The sequence below is a fragment of the Canis lupus genome, chromosome 7 (assembly GCF_003254725.2).
Source record: "Canis lupus dingo isolate Sandy chromosome 7, ASM325472v2, whole genome shotgun sequence".
Lineage (NCBI taxonomy): Eukaryota > Metazoa > Chordata > Mammalia > Carnivora > Canidae > Canis > Canis lupus.
Window position 1 is genome coordinate 61,596,968 of NC_064249.1, and position 22,051 is coordinate 61,619,018.

At 40.8% G+C, this 22,051-nt stretch overlaps 1 protein-coding gene across 2 annotated transcripts; it reads left to right on the forward strand.

The window, feature by feature from the left end:
- Positions 1-270: 270 nt before the first annotated feature.
- AQP4 (aquaporin 4) lies at positions 271-13,623 on the forward strand. Of its 2 annotated transcripts, none has more exons than XM_025429257.3 (5): positions 271-422; positions 3,746-4,160; positions 5,054-5,218; positions 5,501-5,581; positions 9,242-13,623. In XM_025429257.3, exons 1-5 carry the CDS (start codon positions 391-393, stop codon positions 9,518-9,520), a joined length of 972 nt encoding a protein of 323 aa, XP_025285042.1. In that variant the 5' UTR covers positions 271-390; the 3' UTR covers positions 9,521-13,623. The 2 variants fall into 2 exon arrangements, with proteins under 2 accessions (XP_025285042.1, XP_025285044.1); XM_025429259.3 differs by lacking the exon at positions 271-422 and adding an exon at positions 787-938.
- Positions 13,624-22,051: the final 8,428 nt, after the last annotated feature.

Sequence of the window (22,051 nt, forward strand, 5' to 3'; positions counted from 1 at the left end):
TCTCAATTTATCTCAACTGCTGGATAACACAGATCTGCTTTCTCATGGGTGCCCAATTTCAACCCCAACACATAACCGAACAAGACAGACTCTCGGCAATTCTTTGTGGTGGGAAGAATTCAAATAAAATGTGAGGAAATCCTCATTTTCAAAGATTACCAGCTAAAGAAATACAATGTAAGCAAACATTTTGTGTTCCTGAAATGCCCTGTGTCTACCATGATCAGGTGGAGAAAAGTTATTTCAAGTTCAAATAGAACTTGACGATTGCCACATGGTGCAGAGTCTTTCCACCCCTTCACTCCAAAAACCCAATCAGACAAGTGGCCGTAATCTGACTCCCAGAGCTTGGGGGCAGGCAATGAGAGCTGCACTCTGGCCGGGGAAGGCATGAGTGGCAGACCCGCAGCAAGGCAGTGGGGGTAAGTCCTTCTTTGCCCTCAGGGGACAAAGAACGGGGCCAAAAGATGAAATTTTGACTCCTTTGTTATAGATAGATGTGCCGTCTCAGATAGAATCTAGAAGGAAACTAGAGGGTAGGTAGGTGATTCTCTTAGATCTGGGTCCTGGGCATATTCATAAGAGAAGCATAGAGAAAGTAGCAGGAAAAGAAGGATGCTTTGTTGCCAAATCCTCCAAATATTGGAGACCTGCACCTGCACAGGGAAATTACCCTACGGAGGTGAATCTATCTGCAGTATTTTTCATCAGAAAAATTACTCACCCGGAGGTTCAGCTGCCCAGAAGTGGATCAGGCTATGTGTTCAGCTAGAAAGTAATGTGGCCGGTTCAGTACAACCCGGGCACATCAACAAACCCCCTTTGTTCTGGGGCGAAAGAAGCAAAACAAATAGTGTTGATCCGTTTTCAGTGAGTGTGAACGCATAAGGGAACACTGCCGATAATAACAGGAGCTATGACAGCCTGTGCCTGCCCAGGTGAGCACTTGTAAGACCAGGGGTATGTATGTGCTGCCTGGGAACTTTGGGGTTCGCAGCTAACTGAGGCTGTTCAGCTCTGCCCTGGACGGAGATTAGATTCTGTAGGCTTTCCAAAAAAGCTAAATGCACTGTTACGGAGCATATTTCTCTATTTGGGGTTTTGGGGGGTTGTTTGGTTGTTTGTTTTTTATGATGATGATGTTGTTGTTTTAATTTCTCTGGCTGATGAAAATTTGAAGTTGAAAGAGCAACTGAGTTTCTTAAATTAGGTCTCTGGAGAAGCATGTGCGAATAGGCAGGGAGATAGAACTTGGGGGACTGGGAAAAGTGAGGGAGACCTGTATGGCCAGGAGGCGGCCTTTTGCCAGGGCCCCGCCTCTCCTGGTGATCTGTGCTGCTGAAAAGGAACCTGAGGCTTCCTGCCCACCAGCCTCCTTCCCTTCCTGCTTTGTCCTTTTTCTTTTTCCCACAGCCCCCAGCCACAGACCACCAGCACCTCTGGTAGCCCCTTCGCCCTGCCGTCTGCAGGTGGAGGCCGGGCGCTGCTGGTGAGCGTGAAAGCCCCCTTCCTAACTTCTTTTCCAATCTGTGAGTTCTTTGAGTTTCGCCCCCTTTGGGACATTCTTAGTATCTCTCCCAGGGCATCCTCCCTGCCCCATTCCAAGTGCTGTTTTGTCTCTTTATTTTCTCTTCCTCTGGGGAATATGATGTCATCGTCCGCCCAGCTGGGCTTTCTTGTAATTACATGATTCACTTGGAGGAGTTCACGAGCAGAAGACACCTAGGTCAGGGCTGGCTGTCCCCCTTCTGGAGCCACCCCAGATTGGGCAGAAAGTGGGTTTCTCCTGCCACCTGTGAGGCAAAGTCCCTTATCAAAGCAGAGGCTGTCTTGAGATCCTAAAGGTCAAGGGAGCATTCCCCTAGCCCTTTTTGGCACAGCATTTCCCCACTGCTCATGCAGAACCCAGGCTCCTGAGAACAGCAAGGCGTGGGGGTGGGGGTGGGGGTGGGGTTGGGGTGGGGGTTCTCTTCCTTATATACCAAGGGGAAAGCTATAAAAACTCTAATCTGTTCAAATACCCTTTTCATAGTCCTCTGGTGATCAGAGCCTCTCCACAGCTCTTCGCTCTCACGACTGTAAAACAGGCAAAGGAGAGGGGCAAGTGCCTGGAATAATCGAGTAACTAGAGTAATTGCCCTCCATGTCGGGAATTCTAGCCACTTCTTGCCCAAACGAGCAGCTGGCATTAAATTCCTCGAGCCGCATCCCTTCTCAGCTCCAAAGATCCTCAGACAATAAGAGGAAAACAGACCAGACTGGAGGAAGCAAGTGCCTCCTCGCAATGGCTGTCTTGCTGCCCCCCACCCCCTGCGCTTCCCAACACACACGTACAAGGTCCCCCGGAAGAGGCGCGCCCGCCGTCTTTCTGGGCCCCGCGGGAGGAGGAGGAGGCCGCCAAGAAGACGCTGGCGAACAGCGCGGAGGCTTCTGCTCCCAGGACCACCGTCCCACTGGGCGGGGTGCCTGGGGCGCGACACCCGCCTCCAGGATCCCTTTGGGGAGGCGTGTCTGAGGGGTAGCTTCGCGGGTGGAGGGCGGGAGAGGTACACGAAGGGGCTGCCCCCCCCAGCCCTGCAAAAGCCTGACGGAGGCCGGGATGCAGCTTTGCCCCGCCCGGCAGTCGCGGATGCCTGGGACTCGGGCGGGGGCGGGGCCTGGGCGGGGAGGGGGCGGGGCCTGGGCGGGGAGGGCGGGGCCTGGCGGGGAGGGGGCGGGGCCTGGGAGGGGGCGGGGCCGGCGCTGCGAGGCTGCTGTTTGCCCACCTGGCACCCGCCCCGGAGGCTGACACCGCCGAGCGCCGCGCGTCCAGGTCCGCAGGAGAGAAGGAGGGAGTGTCCCTGTCCAGGCCCCGCCGGTTGCCACCACCCCTGCCGGTCACCCTGAGCTCCCCTCCCCCGAACGACTTTACCTGCTCCAAAGACGGCCTTCAGGGCTTCAGCGTTCCTGGGCTCCTCCTCGCTGGCCTCCCGCCTAAATCCGCAGTCTCTGCTGGGGGAGAGGAGAATCACGCCCCACAAACCCATTTGCAGAATGCCCAGAATGCGAATTTTGGAGCATCGAAGTGCAAAACTGCAAAAGATCTCCCTATTTTTTTAAATTGCTTTACGTTCAAAATATAAATGGCATGTTAAAAGTACATGGAAACTTAAAAACTAAAAAAGAGAAAAGAGAAAGAAAGAGAAAGAAAGAAAGAAAGAAAGAAAGAAAGAAAGAAAGAAAGAAAGAAAGAAAGAAAGAAAGAAAACAAACTTAAAAACTTGCTCTGAGGGGATTAACTTAGAGCAGCCCGGGTGGCTCAGCTGTTTGCCGCCTTCGGCCCAGGGCCTGACCCTGGAGACCTGGGATCTGAGTCTCACGTCCCGCTCCCTGCATGGAGCCTGCTTCTCCCTCTGCCTGTGTCTCTGCCTCTCTCTCTCTCTCTCTGTCTCTGTGTCTCTCATTAATAAATAAAATCTTTAGGGAAAAAAAAAGAAACTCGATTTAGACATTTTTCTTTCTAGGGGCAAATCAATGCAACTGGATGATCTTCGAATATTTAATAAAAGGAGGCTAGCATCACCATTTGACCATTAAGGAGACAATTAATTAATTAAGAAGGTTTTCTGGAAGCAATCTTTCTTGATATCCAAATAACCTTCGAGGGGGCCCTTCCCCACAGTCGGGCTAGGCTACAGGCCTGGAGTCTTCACCCAAATTCTTGAACCCTGCTTTGGTAGACTGACACAATTTGTTTTCATTTCAGCAAGTGTGGACCTTTGTGTAAGAGAGAGAGCATCATGGTGGCCTTCCGGGGGGTCTGGACTCAAGCTTTCTGGAAGGCAGTCACAGCAGAATTTCTGGCTATGCTCATCTTTGTGCTCCTCAGCCTCGGATCCACCATCAACTGGGGTGGAACGGAAAAGCCACTACCTGTCGACATGGTTCTCATCTCCCTTTGCTTTGGACTCAGCATTGCGACCATGGTGCAGTGCTTTGGCCACATCAGCGGCGGCCACATCAACCCTGCTGTGACCGTGGCCATGGTGTGCACCAGGAAGATTAGCATCGCCAAGTCTGTCTTCTACGTCGCAGCACAGTGCCTGGGAGCCATCATTGGAGCTGGGATTCTCTACCTCGTCACACCTCCCAGTGTGGTGGGGGGCTTGGGGGTCACCACGGTAGCATCTTTAGCTCTTATTTTCAAACTGGGACTCCAGGCTTCTTGCAGACTCTGCTAAGTAATACTCCAGTGGCCTGAGAGACTTTCCTAAAATTGCTAATTTCTTCCCAAAGAATTTCTGATGATTCTTGATAGGGGTGACAACTGATCCCAGCAACATTGAATGTATCCATATATAATCATTGTTTGCTATCGAGTGACTTGAATATTATTAAGTCTTGGTGGCACAAAAATTGTGTTCCTTTTTTGCTCTCGCTCTTATCCCAATGACTATACTAGACTATATATTTAGCTTAAGGCATTTTTATTGCAACTATTTGTTAGCTCACTAGCAGAAGAAACAATTTTGTTTCTTGTCATGTTCATGAGAATTAAAATGATCTATACCTAGGATTACACTTAAAAAAATAAATTGGCATTTGATCCTACTTTTGTTCTTAACTGATTTGGAATATCCGTTGTTAGCTCAGCACCAGGATAGATTTAAAAACTACACACAGTTTAAATTTTAATTGAAATATATATTAATTAATTTAAACCTAATTAAAGGATTTAATCATTGCCTTATAAAATTACAAGACTCTCCAGAAACTCCTTTGTAAGTTAAATGCAGCATTGGCACATTTTGCTTCCTTTGTAGAAAAGGACATTCAGCACAAATTCCCGCTTGGTCATTGTAGGAGTAATTAATTATCTGTGATGGCCCAAAATGAGTGGAAATTTATTCCTCCTTTTTTGGATGCAGGGGGAGTGTCTCACTTGTGGGGTGGAACAGATGACTCCAATTAGCCATTGTCTTTTCCAGCGATGAAATATGCTTTTCACAATGATATGTTATCACAGAAAATGCACTTGTGCTTCAATTCAGATGGAGCATTTTTCTCTTTTTAGGTTCATGGAAATCTTACCGCTGGTCACGGTCTCCTGGTGGAGTTGATAATCACATTTCAGTTGGTGTTTACTATTTTTGCCAGCTGTGACTCCAAACGGACTGATGTCACTGGTTCAGTAGCTTTAGCAATTGGATTTTCTGTTGCGATTGGACATTTATTTGCAGTAAGTTTGCAAGTCCATTTAAATAATTGATTCATTTCATTTATCCTCACCCTAGAGCTGGCCTAAAGATGTGTTTTACAGCTGTAGTTCTTTAGTATCTAGCCACATCTGTCCATTTTAGGTGATTATTTTGCTAACTTTATGATGAGCATCTTGATATGGCTGCTAACATCTTGACCGTTCCTCTAACTGACTTGGCAAGTGGTAGCAAATTGCAGTGAATGCTTCCTGCTACTAGTCCTGTTCCAGCAATGTCTGAGGTTGTTTTCTTTTTCCCTACAGATCAATTACACTGGTGCCAGCATGAACCCCGCCAGATCCTTTGGACCTGCAGTTATCATGGGAAATTGGGAAAACCACTGGGTAACCATTATGTTGACAGTTTCTGTCCTCTTACAGTTGAGGACAATTACCCATGAAGCTCTTTCTCTTTCTTTCCTCGAGAGGTGTCTTACTTCCTCCCAACCTTGACTCCCCACTTTACTACACCTTTCATAAAGACCAAGGAGAGACTAGCACAAATCTACTTTAAAATGTCTCATCTTATATCTGTTTGGGGCCTTTAGTAATAGTCTTTCTTTTTTAATAAGCACTGCTCTGGGCACTATATCTGATAGACTGCTGCAGAATATATTTTACATGGAGGTTGTCTGTGTGGACCAAGTGATAATCAGGGTGGTACGGTGAATATGGTGTTTAAATAATTGAAAGTAAAGCCTTCCTGGCCATAACAAAATATATACAAAAAAAAACTAAAAGAAAAAGAAGAAAGAAATGCTTACAAGCACTGCCCATAGCAAAAATATTTATCTTTTTTTGTTTACAAAAGCATGAACCCAATTAATAGTATGTAAGTTGGAAGCATTTGAACTGCAGATGGAGAGGAATAAATGGTACAGATGTTTATGCTGTTATCACCATAGCCAGAGCTGGAAACATAAGTGACTTTCAGAAGAGGCACACTTTCCAGTCTCATGGCTAACCTCCTTATTAATGTGGTGGCAGTGCTTCCAGAGAGTAGTGATATCCATTTTTAAATATTGCTATCAATTTTATTTCAATTGTTTCTTACAACAAAGGAATTTAAATCCCTTAAATGAATAATGTGACAGTTTTAAAGCCACTCATATACTAACTTATAATAACCAATGAAAATATGAGACTTATGTAAGCCAGCCTCAAGTAGGGCTACCTCTTATTATCATTTACATGCTGTGAATGCTATTTTACAGCTTTTATTTTTAATTCATGAATATAACAACATGTCACTTATGTTTTAATCTCATTCACACACTGGTTATTGACCCAGTTACATCCACTCAGCCATAGTGTACATTACAAATGAGGACAGATTATAAGAATACTATAGACATTCACTGCTAAGAAAAGAGTATTGAGTCTTTAAAAGTAATTTCTATCATTAAAAAATGAGACTCAGTGTTCAAAAGCAAGATTTTAGACCGAGCCATGAAAAGAATGTCAATATATAGCATCCACGAGATTGGTCATTTTGCCACTGATATATCCATTTATATCTCAACACATTTGACACATTAACAGGAATGGAAATTTTTAATGGGCAGTACATAGTTGCTTATGGTAAAAGTAGAACTGTAAGTTCAACTTTATTAAATTCAAACTACTTTTGTAATCAAAATTTAGAAAACTAACAATTTTTTAATTTTAGTTATGAGGAATTTAAAATGTGAATGAAAATATACGTTTTTATTAATTACCTACTAGTTGCAGTAGGCTAGCTAGAATTTGATTAGTAGGAAATTTTTTAGCTTGTGGACTGAATTAAATTCCCCTTCTTGGCTGTTTTATAACAAACTTAACAAACTTAATCTTATTGAACACAAATGTCCATTCTGTAGTAATGGTTGCATAGATTTTAAAACTAATTTACAACATATTTGCAGATGGAGATTGATAGACTAGAATAATATCTAAATATTAATGGTGAATTTTCTAAGTATGACATTATTTTAATTTTCATCTTCATAATCTCTATCTGTATTTTTAGCAATTAAAACTATTTACTTTTACAAATTTTGAGAGTCATTTTAAAGTACATAATGACTTTGTTTTGGAAGAGCAAAAAGATTTGATCTTTTTGGGGAGCGTGTAGCCAGATGTCTTCTTCGTATGTGTTTTAGGAATGCATTATAATTACTTAGCAGTCCCTTGTCTCCCTTTTGGGAGTTTTACCATGGGGAATAGAATCTATCTAATGAGCTCTTATCAAAGGAACAGAATGCAAAGACATTTAGAGGAGGGCTCTCGTTTCTCCTTTGAAAGGGCATGGAGAAGGTCAACTCCACACAGTTTCTTTCCATTCAAGATAAGGAGCTTGGTTCTTGCAGCCACTCTACAAGTAGTTTCCATGTTAAGTATATGTGCTCAGCTACAGTTCAAATTTTGAATTTTCTTTAGACTTTGCAATGAAGATGCTATGTGAAATTAATTTCCCGAGAGTGTCTTAAGCCAGAAGCATGCCTCGTATTTTTTTTCAAATGAGAAAAGTGAAGTATCGTGGAAAGCAGTGTAGTAGTTCAAAAGGGAGGTTTGAAATCACACAGACCTGAAATCCCAGTTCAGGCACTTGCTAAGCATGACGTCTTAAGCAAGCTTCTTACTGTCTCAGGGTGTCAGTTTTCTCACCCTTAAAATAAGAATAAGAATCATATCTACCTCAAAGGTTGCTGTTGGAATTATGTGAGTTAATACAAGTCTAAGTACAGCTGGCTCAATAAGCAAGGTTTCTGTTGTTCCACTGAATCTAATATTCTGCTGCATATATATGCTCCAAGCAAGTGTTGAAGTTTCCTGAAACTGAAGATTTAGTTTATTCTAGACACAATAACAATATGATAAGAAGCTTCCATTTGTTGAATTAAAAATCCTATGGAGTTGCTAATCCTCAACTAACCATCATTTCATAAACTCAGTACTGGTTTATTTTCCACCAAGTGACCATGGTTAGAACTGTTAGGATGAAAGTGCTCTGCCAGAAGAGTAATGAACAAACCATGACATTTTCAATTAAATCAAATAGCCAGGTTTTAAGGAAGAAAAGCATATAACATACAGAAAATGACTGATGACCAGCCTACTCGCATACAATTTTAAATGGTCTAGGAAACATGGAATGAGCTGACCACTATGAAATTAGAACTAATAAATACTTCTCAAGTATTATTTCAACTTAATTTTTACAACCCATGAGATATGTGTTACTATAATCCCCACTTTGCAGATGAGGAAATTAAGGTTTAAGAAGTTAAGTAACTGGGGCGCCTGGGTGGCTCAGTTGGTTAAGTGTCTGCCTTCAGCTCAGGTCATGATCCCAGGAGTCCTGGGATGGAGTCCCCCATCAGGCTTCCTGCTCAGTGGGGAGTCTGCTTGTCCTTCTGCCCACCGCACCCCTGCGCTCGTACTCTCTCTCTCTCAAATGAATAAATAAAATATTAAAAAATAATAATAAAAGAAGTTAAGTAACTGATTTAAGAACTCACCAAATTGCTCAGTGGTGGAGCTAGGATTCCATTTTTCGTGCTCTGCTGAATAACTAAGGCTCAACTGAAAAAAATCTGTATGTTGATCGCGATTATGTAGAAAACCAACATAAGATGGTGATATTGAGAAAATAAGATAAGTGGTCTCCAGAAAATTTTTTCCTATTTTAGTTGAAGAATTCTCAGAGTGCACTTAATGTGCAGTACCATCAACGAGGAGCTCACTTGACTTTAAGGATTACCAGAAAATGGAAAGAAAATAATTAATGGAAGCAAGAAAAGAGAAAATTGTCTTTCCCTGTTTTCTGTTCAAATGTTATTTAGCAATTTACGGATCTCTGACATGCATATGGTATATGTTCTTTTATTCTTTTCAATCCTGCTATCTTCTGCACAACACATTTGCTCTCTTAATGTAAACCAGCTAAGCTCTATATTCATGAATTGGTCAAAGGAATAGTTCTCCTCCACTTTCACTCTATAATTCTCCCATCTTTTCCCCCAGATATATTGGGTTGGACCGATCATAGGAGCTGTCCTCGCTGGTGGCCTTTACGAGTATGTCTTCTGTCCAGATGTTGAACTCAAACGTCGTTTGAAAGAAGCCTTCAGCAAAGCTACCCAGCAAACAAAGCGGAGCTACATGGAAGTGGAGGACAACAGGAGTCAGGTGGAGACTGAGGACTTGATCCTAAAACCTGGAGTGGTGCATGTGATTGACATTGACCGGGGCGAGGAGAAGAAGGGGAAGGACCCATCAGGCGAGGTGTTGTCATCGGTATGACTAGAAGGTGGCACTGAAAACAGACAGGAGCCCTCAGAACTGTCCTCAGATTTCCTTCCACCCATTAAGGAAACAGATTTGTTATAAATTAGACACGTGCAGGGTTGTTTTTTCATGTCTTATTATTCAGTCTAGACAAGAACTATTTCTTTGTTCTACCAGGGAGGAATGGAAGAAACCTATTTTGAATTCCAAATCTAAAAAAGAAGTCTTCTTAAAGTGTCCCCAAAGCAAATAGGAATCTAGTTCATTGTCACCATTTATGAATAATCGATTTAAAAATGTGTATCAGGATTTGGTTAAGTCTTGCCTGACAGAACTTAATAGACATACCTATCTGCTTATTCCTCCTCGGCCAGGACTCTGGGATTGCCATTTCTCATTTTATTTATTCCACTGAGTCAAGTTTTTCAATGGCAAGGGACAGTATGTCCCAGAGTCATGCACATTCAAGAGAGAACTATAACCAGCTCTTTTATGGGCAGTCCCTTATTATAAACTACCTCGGCAAGAGAATATTGACAAGGGTCAATATTGTGAACGGTTTCCATTTATATTTCAAATACCCAACTTTCAACCGGAACTCCAATTCATAATATTCCTTCCTCTTCCTCAGTGCCCAAGGTATTGTGGACCTAAAGCCCAGAAATTTGAAGAATGTTCAGAAACCCTGTATATTTATTGGTTCCATCTAATAAAACAGCCAAATCCTAAGAAACACACATTATGACAAAACAGGACAAACAGTCTCATAAGGTCTTACTGGAATGGAAGAAAAATTACCATTATAAAAAATCATAGGGAAAGAGGAAATCTATATTCTGGAATCAAACCATTGATCTGTTTTCAGTGCACATCCTCAAATACACCCCATGAGGTTAACAGTCTAAGCTTTTAACCACTTAACCATTTTGCTTATATTTGTAATTTATTGGCAAAACTGGGGGGGTGTTTGTTTGTGACTTGGTTATCTATATTTAAAACATTAGCTGAGATTACTTTTTGACAAGAACATGACTAGCCGAATCCTCACTATTTGTTATGAAGCTCTGCTCACTCTGGAAGGTGTAAAGTGGCCCTGTCCAGTCCCCATGTCTGCTGCTCTCTCACTTCTCATGAGATTTGTTGATAATCTTCAGTGTAACGTATGATGATACTTTAGTGAATTAAAATGCATGAGAGACAAGGAAGGCCATGGTTACAGGGTAAAAGGGTGAGGACATCAGAACACTCTGAATTCAATGCTGATTGGATAACCAATCTTTGATTTGCAGAGATAATCTACACAGTAGCCCAACGCAGCTTTTAAGTACTTTCATTACTGACTCATTTATTTGTCAAGATATTTTGCACTTCCTGTACTGCTGTGCCTTAGGTTGGTAGAATGGTCTCTGGAAACCAGTCTCTATCATATTAACCATCTAGGCTAGACTTTATCTTAGACAAGGAGCTGCAAATGTCAATTTGACGGAACAAAAGCTGGTAGTGAAGCAAAAACCCATCACTGCAAAGAACGGCTTGAAAATAAGCTGATAATCAAGGGCTTTCTTCTCCCATGCATGGTTTCAACTGTGTGCCACTTTTTAGTGTTAGTGGTAGGTGTGTGTCTGTGGCAGTGAGATAATGGACCACTGTTAAACCTGATTCTCTTCGGTGCTAGGAAAGTGACGCGCACGGTTCCCAGGGAGTCATCACACCAGGGCAGCGCCTGGGAGTGTCACTGATGGTTTTTATGGCAGATTGCTAAATCCCAGGCCCCTTGCTCAGATGTGTGGTGAGCCACATTCTCCACCAGTGAGACCCATCATTTCCTGTTTGGGGCAGCATCTATAGGAAGTAGGGTGAGATTCTAATGATGGTTTATGTCTGTGTTTTCAAACATTTGCACAATATACCACTAAAGGCTTAACATGGGGGCGGGGGGGGGGGCGTCAGCCTAAAAAATAATGCTATCAACCAGCAGCAAACAAGTCAGCTCAAATGTTAGGTTAACGAGGAAAAGTTAAACAGATTTTTCAAATACACTTACAATTTACTGGCTTACAATCTCTTTTATTTAGCCATGTGGTTTACTTCTTACACGCTCACTTTCATACTCACTTTGAGTTAAAATATTTAATATGTTAATGCTTAAAAAAAGGCATGAATTATGTTTTTATAATTTGTTTTCCAGCAACTAGGAGAGTGCCTGACACTTAGTAGGTATGTGTTAGTTACTAAAAATATGAATTTCATTTAGGATTTAAGAATGTAAATAATTTCCTTTTTAATCTTGATTTTGCTCAGTGTTTAATAAAAGCTTGACTTCAAGGACTACTAAGGGAAGGCAATATAAATGTAAAAACCATAAAATATATTTTTGCATTCTACTATTTTAGAAGCATGAAGTGAATGAAAGCTTTAGCACTTTTTTCCCCTGCATATGAGACAACATATTTTGTATTTCACTCAAGGCTCTGCCAGTAAAAAGTAATGAAATTGTACCTTTCTAATGACATCTATGCAGCAGGGGTCTATTGCCTTGTGGATGGCACCAAATTATCCAAGTGTATTAGGAGACGAGGGCTTTTTCCTTTAATCCCTTCTTATTAATGAAGTGCATCGTGCTGCTCCCAGGAGAGTGCTGCTGACAGATATACAGAAAAGAGATCAGAGAGAAAAAAATGGAAGGACATAAATGAATTATACCCAGCCAGGAAGCAATGCCAACCATCTCTTCCCTATGGAAAAATACAAGCGCCCCAAAACTTAAGATGGTCCCTACAAAGAAAATGTATATAGTTTGTCAAAAGAAGTGCAAAGAGTAAGAGTCATTTTTAGGTTTGGGGGCTTTCTTAAACTTTGGGGGACCAGAATTTGAATATATTTTTTCATTGTTGCAGTTGGCATTTTTTTCAGAGTCCTAAACTTTTACACTGGAAGGAAATATTTTCTGGTACCCAAATTGTTGCCTAAATGTAAGAGCCCTACACTTTGTTTCTACCATTTAATGCTTTTCATAAATTCTTACCCTTTCTGACTCTTCTAATGCAGTTAATAGGTACTAGCTGTCGCTCAGTCTCGAAAATGTTACAAAGAGATTAGAAATATTCGAATAACATATATATTGGCATTAAACTATCTGATTATTAGAGGTCTGATTCCAAATAGGACAAAATATTCTTCTTAGGGCAAGAAGCCAGGCAACTTACTTACTGGTTTAAATTCAATAAAGAGCAGAAAAATTCTAAAATCGAATAGCAAATTCAAACACTAAAATTAATCCTGGTGAGGCCCTTTGTTGCAGCATGTTGCTACTATCCCCACGTGTCATGAACGTTTGACAAATTGCCTTAGTGACAGTAGGAGCTCAAAAAAAGAGCCTTATCAGACAATATAAGCCTGATATAACTTCTCATTATAAGCCCTATAGAATGTGCAAATGCAGAATATCTTATACCTGAAAGTAATTTTGCCTTTCTTAATATGTTTATGGCACCAAAATTATTAGGAAGATGTGACTACTATCTGGAAAGTGTAATGAACTAAACTCACTTTCTTTACCACCAATTTTGTGTGTTTGCATTGGTAGGGTAATACTTTATAGATCACCCCAAAATAACAGTTAACTTTTGAAATTCATAGTTCTCTGAAAAACATAGAAGACATTTAATTCAGTGCTCAAAACCTGGGGCCACTCACTCTTGCAAATGACCATATCCTATGAAAGCAGTTATAGTGTTACCCATGCATGGTAAAATCCAAGAGCTAAAAAATACACCTAATTTATATAACCCATGAGAATATATTTTTAGATTCTCTTCAGGATTAATTAAATAAACAGGCAGTTTATGAAAATATAATTGTTTATCACTTTTATGACCCAAATCACAATTGTAATTCATGATAAACTGGTGAGAATAAACTGAACATATGGTCATATTCACAATTATTTATTAACTGAAATGTTACTCCAACATCAGAGCTAATGTTGAGATTTAAACTGTAATGTCTAATATTTGGAATAATCTATTAAGTATCAGCATTGTGGTTGATTTCCATGAATTATGTTGTATCTCATATTACTAAATCTGTGCAAATAAACTTTTACTGTTTAAAAGGTAGGCATTGCATTTGATAATGTTTGAAAATTCATTCACAGTTTTTCCAAGTTAGATCTTAAGAGCATCCTTTAGAATGACCCAAAGACTTAGCTATTTGAGTATAATGAACACCAAATGAAACGGTGGTGGGATCTATATAATGAAAGGCATGTTTCGAAAGGCTGCAAAGTATACACTATAGTGGGCTCTGATGTACACAGTGGAAATTGTGTTTAGTGGGCTTACTTCTAAATGTTCACCTCCATGCAGAATAGGCCATTGAAGATCAGCTGTCATTCCAGGGAGTCTAAAAGTGAAGACCTTAACAACTGTGACTCAGATGAGGCTGGTATTGCTAAATCCATCCTCAGGGCATTTGGCAGATTCTAGCAACCCAGATGGATAATGTAGACACCATAAGTACTGGGACACTCCCTTGGGTTCTTAGTTCGAGGGGCTCCTCAATTTTGAGAGGTCATAGGCTCCCTAGGGGAGAATTAAGGATCATCATTTTTGTAGTGTGTAGTGTGTACATCAGATGAGTAGTGAATGGTGCCTTCAGAACCCAATGGATATGTACCTCTCTTACAGCATGTGACAGGATTCGCCAATATAGCAATAGTAGTATTTCACATTGTAGTGAAATAGTTTGCATAGGTATCTGTCTCCCCTACTAGGTTCTAAACTCCTTAAGGGCTAAGATGGTATTTCATTTATTCCGTATCCCGCCCCCCTCTTCCTCAGCATTGAGCACCAAGGCTTGACATCTTGCTCAATATGTGCTTATTGCATGAATGAATAAAGAACTTAAGGAATACTTCACAATCATTAGGAAATACTACAAAGCACAATACCTCAATCCAGTTGGTTTTTGCTATTGTGTAGATGTGTACTAAATATGTGAATTCTTATAGTTCCATTTAGGAGACTGAAATTAGCTCAAACCAAACATTAAAGAAAAATCAAAGAAAACATGCACAGAAAGTATAAAACACTAATTGGATTTCTAAAATTTATACCTAATGAGTAGGCAACAAGACATGTTTTCATTGCTATATTTATACAATGGCCAGATGTTAGATGAAATTTAGCTCAATGAGTATTTCAGCAAGAAAAGTATTTTAACAAGCATGGGAAGCTAGAGATATAAATGTCAGCCTGATTTTAGATAATTATCCTGCTTGGAAAATGTCCAAAACAATATGTCACCTGAATAACTCTTACTATTTTTTTTTTCATTTTTCTACCTCTTCATTCCTCAGGTTTAAGGAGACATTGAGAACTCTAGAAAGCTGAGTTGAGTTTACCCTATACATAGAAACCTCTGAGAAACCATGGCACTGATTTTTGAAAGCTTTATGCATAGTATAGTTATAGCACATGGCTAGTATTCAGTAAAAGCATTGGTGGACGGATGGATGGATGGATGGATGGATGGAGTGAATGGATGAGTAAATGCAAGAAACACTCCAATCTGGAGATATGAAGTTCATCTGTGAACAGATGGCAATCATAGCCTGTATTCCTTCTTCCCTTATGAACCATGGCCATGGGTCAGAAAGGTAGAGGAGAAATGCATGGATTAGAATAATTTTCAACTATGAGTACATATATGGGGCTTTATAATTTCTAAATCTTACTCTCAATCACTTAATCTTTATTAAACGGGGTAACCATTATCATCGTTTTCATTTCCAAAGATGACAAAAACCAAGTGTCAATGACATTTAGTAAATTACCCAAGATTATACCCAAGAGTAAAGTAAAAACTAAGGGCACCTAGATGGCTCAGTCTGTTGAACATCCAACTCTTGATTTTTGCCTCAGGTCATGATCTCAGAGTCGTGGGATAGAGCCCTGCATTGGCTCTGTGCTGAGTGTGGAGCCTGCTTGCGATTCCGGCTTTCCTTCTCCCTCTGCCCCTCCCCACTCATGCTCAGTAGAGCAAAAATTGGATCTCACATTCCAGTTAATCCCATTTCCCTAAATTATTTCCCTAAATCACACAAAATTCTTCCATTTCTCCCATTAATCTCTCAGTTTAATTTCCCATCACCCATGTTTCTTTAAATGGCAAGAAATATATTCTATCCATGCTAGAAGAAATCCTTCTGTACAACGCCAACAAAGGGCAGTATATTAAGTACTACAGACCTGGAGTATCGCAGACCTTAGAAAAGAGTGTTGGGGCATCTGGCTGGCTTAGTCAGTGGAACATGTGACCCTTGAGCTCAGGGCTGTGAGTTTGTACCCCACATTGGGTGTAGAGATTACTTAAAATCTTGGAGAAAGAAATAAAAGAAAGAAAAAGAAAATGGGGAAAAAAAGAAAATGGGGATACTTGGGATAATTTCAGACTTTTTTCATTGAAAAAGAAGGAAAAAGAATATGGGGATACTTTGGATAATTTCAGACATTTTTTTTTCATTGATATCTTTCCTTTTTTTAAAAAAAAAAGATTTATTTATTTATTTATTTATTTATTTATTTATTTATTTATTTGACAGAGGGAGAGAGAACACAAGCAGAGGGAGCAGCAGGCAGAGGGAGAGGGAGAAGCAGATTCCCCACTGAGCAGGGAGCCCAATGCAGAGGCTCGATGCCAGGACCCTAGGATCATGACCTGAGCCAAAGGCAGATGCTTAATCCACTGAACCACCCAGGCACCCCTGATATTTTTCCTTTTGAAAATATTATAAAGATCACTATTTGAGGTATTTTTCACTTGGTCCAGGAAAGAGAATCAGAGATTAATTGTGAAGTCACTGATAAGGTCTTCTACATTTCAATAATAATAACAATAATAGCTTTTTCAGTGATTGTACACTTACTGTGCACCAGACATGCACTTCACACTTGTGTATGTATTCCTCATAGAAACCTTATGAAGAAGGTATTGCCATTATCCCCATTTTACTGGTGAAGAAACAGGTCTAAGGAATGCAAGTAGCTTGTTCAAAGCCGAATAGTTACAAAGTGGTAAATGTGGGATTTGAACCCTGGCAGTCTGTCTAGACTATTCTGAGCACTGCCCTGTGTTGTATCTTCCCTGTGGTACTGTAGGCTTCCAATTACTCCAACATTCATATCTGCTTTTTCCAAGCCTTTGACTTTTCATATCCAATAGAGATTGCAGTGTGTTTAAACTTCTCATTTGTTCCCGACCTCACCTCTCATTATCATTTTGACCACCTTTGAAGCAATTATGTAAATATTCAAGTACAAATGCTACAAAGATAAATCGGCTAAATTTACAAAATGTTCTTGAAAGGGACTTCGAAGGACCAAGAAAACTCTTTCTTTACTGAGCAGGGCTTATGACAGACATCCCTTACACAATATACCTTCCACTATTTAGCTTCAATTTCCTGGCTATTAAAATAATAAAATAAAATAAATTGTAATAAGGGAATCAATAAAATGGTGTTTGGAAATAGTCTGAGATTACCCTAGATCAGACTATAAGGTTTATATTTTGGGGTTTTCTGTTGTTTTTGTTTTTTAAGATTTTATTTATTTATTCACCAGAGACAGAGAGAGAGGCAGAGACACAGGCAGAGGGAAAAGCAGGCTCCCTGCCAGGAGCCCGATGCGGGACTCGATCCCGAGACCCTGAGATCATGCCCTGAGCTGAAGGCAGACGCTCAACCACTGAGCCACCCAGGAGTCCCATGTTTACAGTTTTGGTTCTTCTGTGTGTTTTGTTTTTATTTTAGTCAGGGGGTGGGGGGCAGGGGGTGGTGTAGGCAGAGATAGAGAAAAACCCTGAGATCATGACCTGAGCCGAAATCAAGAGTCAGACACTTAACCGACTGAGCCACCAGGCACCCTTACAGGCTGCATTTTTTTAAAATAAGATAAAATAAAAGTTATTTTGAGCGGGCTAAGTTGTAACATCGTTACAACGGCAACAGCTTTGGGAAGTAATTGAATAGAATAACCGCGGCCAGTACTTTCCCTTTCCTGCAAAGACAGAGGAGAAAGATTTTCGTGCACAAAACAGAACTGAACACACACCGCGCACCTCCGTGTTTGCAGAAGACAGGATTGCAGGTTGAGTCCCTAAATATTTTGACTCAGACTCTCAGAAGACAACAGTCTTTTGGAATATAATGATGTATACCCAGCGACTATGAGAAACCATTTGATTCAATTTCAGGCTCCCATAGGGGAAAGAGGAAAAACAGGGCAGAGGGAGGGAGCGTGGGCAGGAATCCCACAGTCACAGCCAAGTAAGGGTGGGGGGGCCTGCTAGTACTCCTGCCCACCCCCCCCCCCAGCACAGAAGTTGCTAGCATAGCAGTTGCCCCTTGCGCAGAAAGTCCCTGTGCTAAGTCAGCACATTCCTGTCATCCTATATTGAATCAGTGCCCCAAAGAGAACTGGACTATGCTTTGTCCTCCATAGACTTGAGCCCCCATCTCAATTTTAATTGTCAAATGTCAGGCCAAAGGGAAACAGGCTCCTCCCATGGAATAAAAGTGCATCTTGATTTTCAGCAAGGAACGCAGGATGAAAGCAGGATCTCCCCATTTCCCTCAAGAAATCTAGCCTCCAAAATGTATTTCTTTGAAAACGGAAACTTAGAAGCCTAAATCTCAGCACATGGCTTCTAGAAATGATTCACCACATTAACCTACTCCAGGATTTCAATGTCAAAACTTATCACAAAGGATGTAAGCTTTATCTTGTTGTTTTAAAAGCCAATCTCATGGAAGCAGTTGCAGAAACAAGGAAGAATGACAGCAGCTGAGATTTCTCTGGTGACCCGCAGTAAGAAAGAGTGGAGAAAAACTGATACAGATTATTCAGCCCTGTGGTGTTGGTACATTGTGGTTAAATCATTCATATTCTTTGAACTCTAATAAAAAATTCTCATCAAACAATGATGACATTTTCATCTCATCAAAATTTAATCACAAGAGTATTGTAATTCTGATTTTCTTCACCTCGGTTCAAATTGAAAGTAATTGTCAGACGTCATTTGAATTCTAACCATTACATCCCTTCTTACATGTTCCCCCTCACATTATCATGGCCCATTTTGTTCTCTAAGAAGCATGTCATTTTTTTTCTATTATTCAAGCAGTTAAAAAGAACTTTGTCACCTACTTACAAATAGTACACTTAAGGCTCATTTTAAAAAGCATTTGAGATAACAAATTAACATGAATGGAAAATGTTTCCTTGAAACACTGAGAGACACAAGGGGTAATAAATTCTGACTACAGAATTGTTTGATGTTGGAAAAATACTTAATTGCCTGAATTCTTGAGCTTTTCAAAAACTAATTTTTTTTTTTCCTTAGCAACCCTCCGAACGACGGGCTTAAAATGCACAAAAGCAGAGAGGTAAATATAAGCTTGCTGAATTTTCTTCCATTGACACTTTGGAAAAATAACTCTGCTTCACCCCAGTTGAGACAGAGAGGCGGCTCCCTCCTGGAAGCAGCAAAGGAGTCCTGCTGGCTACATCCAGGTATATATGGAAATCTAGCAACAAAACCCAAGAGGACTGTAAGATTTGGGATACCAGGTGTGTTGTATTTTCTGTTTCCCATAAGAAACATGTATCACTGTCAGAATCAGGAAGGGGAAAAAATGAATGACATATTTAGAAAGACATAAGGGGGTCTGACTGGAATGTATGGGTCAGAGGGCCGTACAGAAGATACATAATGTGGAGCTTATGGGAATCATTCTCATAGCTGCATCTATGTCAAAGAGCAGAAAGGTCCAACCAAGGCAAGGATTCTACACTCAAATTCTTATGGGGTAAGCAGGCCAGCAATGGGATGGAGTCCAGAAGGCCTTTGGGGAGACTGGGGCCAATTGGGACAAACTCAGCTCAGCAGATTTTTGTCATCTGGCAACTTGGGTCCCATATGTTCTGATCGTCTAATATTTTAGACAAACTTAATATTTCAAATTATGCATATGAAGTCTCAAAATCTGAAATGTTGGCCAATGTGTTGGGGTTTTTTTGTTTTGTTTTGTTTTGTTTTTACTATAGAGACAAAGAACATAAGATTGGACCAGGCTCAAGTATCACTAATTTGAGACTCTTACTCTAAGGCCTCTTGGACATCTTTATTTATATTCCTCACACACCTCAAACTGAATGTGTCCCAAACTGAACTAATTGTCTCTTTTTCTCCTAGTCTGTCTCTCCTCTTATATGTCCGAACCACAGAGTGTCTAGACCAGAACCTGTCAGCCACATGTTCATTCCCCATCATTTGCCAAATTGAAGATCTCATTCCTCCTTGCCTCCATCCTTACTGCTTCTACCTTGGTTCAGGTCAATGCAATAGTCACCTAAATCATTGCACTACCCTCCAAACCCAGTGGTTCTCAACCAGGGGTAACTTTGTCCCCCAGATGATAACTAGCAGTGTCTGTAGACATTTTGGTTGTTAGAGCTGGAGGTAAACTTCTGGCATCCAGTGGGAAGATGCCAGGGATACTTCAAAACATCCTACAATGCATAAGATAGGCCTCTACCCCCACCAAGGAATTATTTGGCTCAATATGTCAATAGTGCTAAAGTTGACAAACCCTGCAACTGGTCTACCTATCTTCCATCTTGCTTCCCTCCAAGCAAGAGGAATAATTCTCTCTTTAAAAAAAAAATTATATATATATGTATTTATTTATTTATTCATGAGAGACACAGAGAGAGAGAGAGAGAGAGAGAGAGAGAGAGAGGTGCAGAGACACAGGCAGAGAGAGAAACAGGCCCCATGCAGGGAGCCTGATGTGGCACTCAATCCCAGGTCCCCAGGATCACGCCTGGGGCCAAAGGCGGTGCTAAACCGCTGAGCCACCTAGGCTGCCTGGAATAATTCTCTCTTAAAAATGAAATCACATTTCAGAATTATCTTTTAAAAGTTATCTTTAAATGAAATCATTGTCTTTTAAAGGTTATCTTTTAAAAATGAAATCACATACCTCTAGAAAAATCTGGGAGGTTTATTTTTCTATCCAAATTCCCACCCATATGTTTTTGCAACAAGAATCCTTTTGCTCCAGAGAAGGATGGGTCCTCAGCTCCAGGGAGTCAACTTTTATTATGCTTATCCAACCAGAGTGATTTGATTGCCCTCCCTATGATTGGTTTAGGAAAGGGCCTGAGAATAATTTGTGTGACATCATCTGAGAAAATATTCTCTACTCTTCAAAGGAGGCAGTGATAGATTTATTTCCCAGATGGCCATAATAACTCCTGCCATTCTTGTTTATGTGTACCTTTGCAATATGACTTCACTGTTCTTCAAATCCTTTTCTTATCCCTTGGATTTGAGCTGTTCCTGTAACCCACTTTCACCAATAGAATGTTGCTGGGTGGTTTTGTGGGCTTTTGGAGGCTAGGCTTTAAGGTGCCTTGTAGCAGCTCTCACTTCTTCAGAACACAGCCTCAAGACTGCCGTGTGAAGGAGCCCAGTCTAGTCAACTGGGAGAGACCACTTGGAACAGGGAGGCCAGCTATCCCAGTCATCCCAGCTGAGGCCCCAGACAGGTAAGGGAGCTATCTTACACCGTCCAGCCCCCATTAAGCCACCATCATACCATCATACCAAGTGACATACCATCACTCTACCTTTCACTTCAAAATAATTTAGTGGTGTTTTGTAACATTTATATTAATAGTTCTACGAAGTTTGCCTACCTACAACATCGGGCTGGCCCCTCTGTCCAGTTCCCCTCTCCTCCTAAAGGCAATTACTTTAATTTCTTTTAACTAAATATTTTGGCAATTGCTTCTATGTCTCTAAATAATAGATTTGTACTGCTACTTGCTTATTTTTTTTTAGTTTGAGGTTTTAGACATTGGTCTATGGACTTGCCACTATTAAAGCAGATTCATCGTCTTCCCTTCTGTTTCGAACACACAAATACATATACAGTCATGCTCTTTACACTTGAGTCATGAATTGCTATACTTTCTTTGCTTTTCTTCCATTTTTGTTGTTTCCCTTGAGGTTAATAATAATCTTTCAGAGTTCATTTCTTCATTTTGTATGTATTTATCGGTTTAACTCCAAACCCTTCATCAGTTTTCCAAATCTCCTCTTAAGATGTTGAGACATAGCAGGCATTCTCTCAATGGCACCTTTATGAAAAACCCTTTTCTATAGCCTTCTGCGGGATCCAGCCTGGACTGCTGGAGCTCCTTAACTGGTAAGTTTCTGCCACCCCAGGACCTCCCTACACCATCACCTTGGGAATTCTCTCTGCCTCTCTCCCGTGTCTCTCCTATTCTCTACCTTCCTCTTCGTCATTGTTGTCATTGCCGTTTATTTATCCTGACAATTGATTATAGTCTGGGAATAGAAATTTTGAAGGCTTCTGGAAGGTGAGAAATATGATGCTATTGTTATACTGATTCTCTCTCTCTCTCTCTCTCTCTCTCTCCTTCTCTCCCTGCTCCCCTCATCTCCCACGCATCC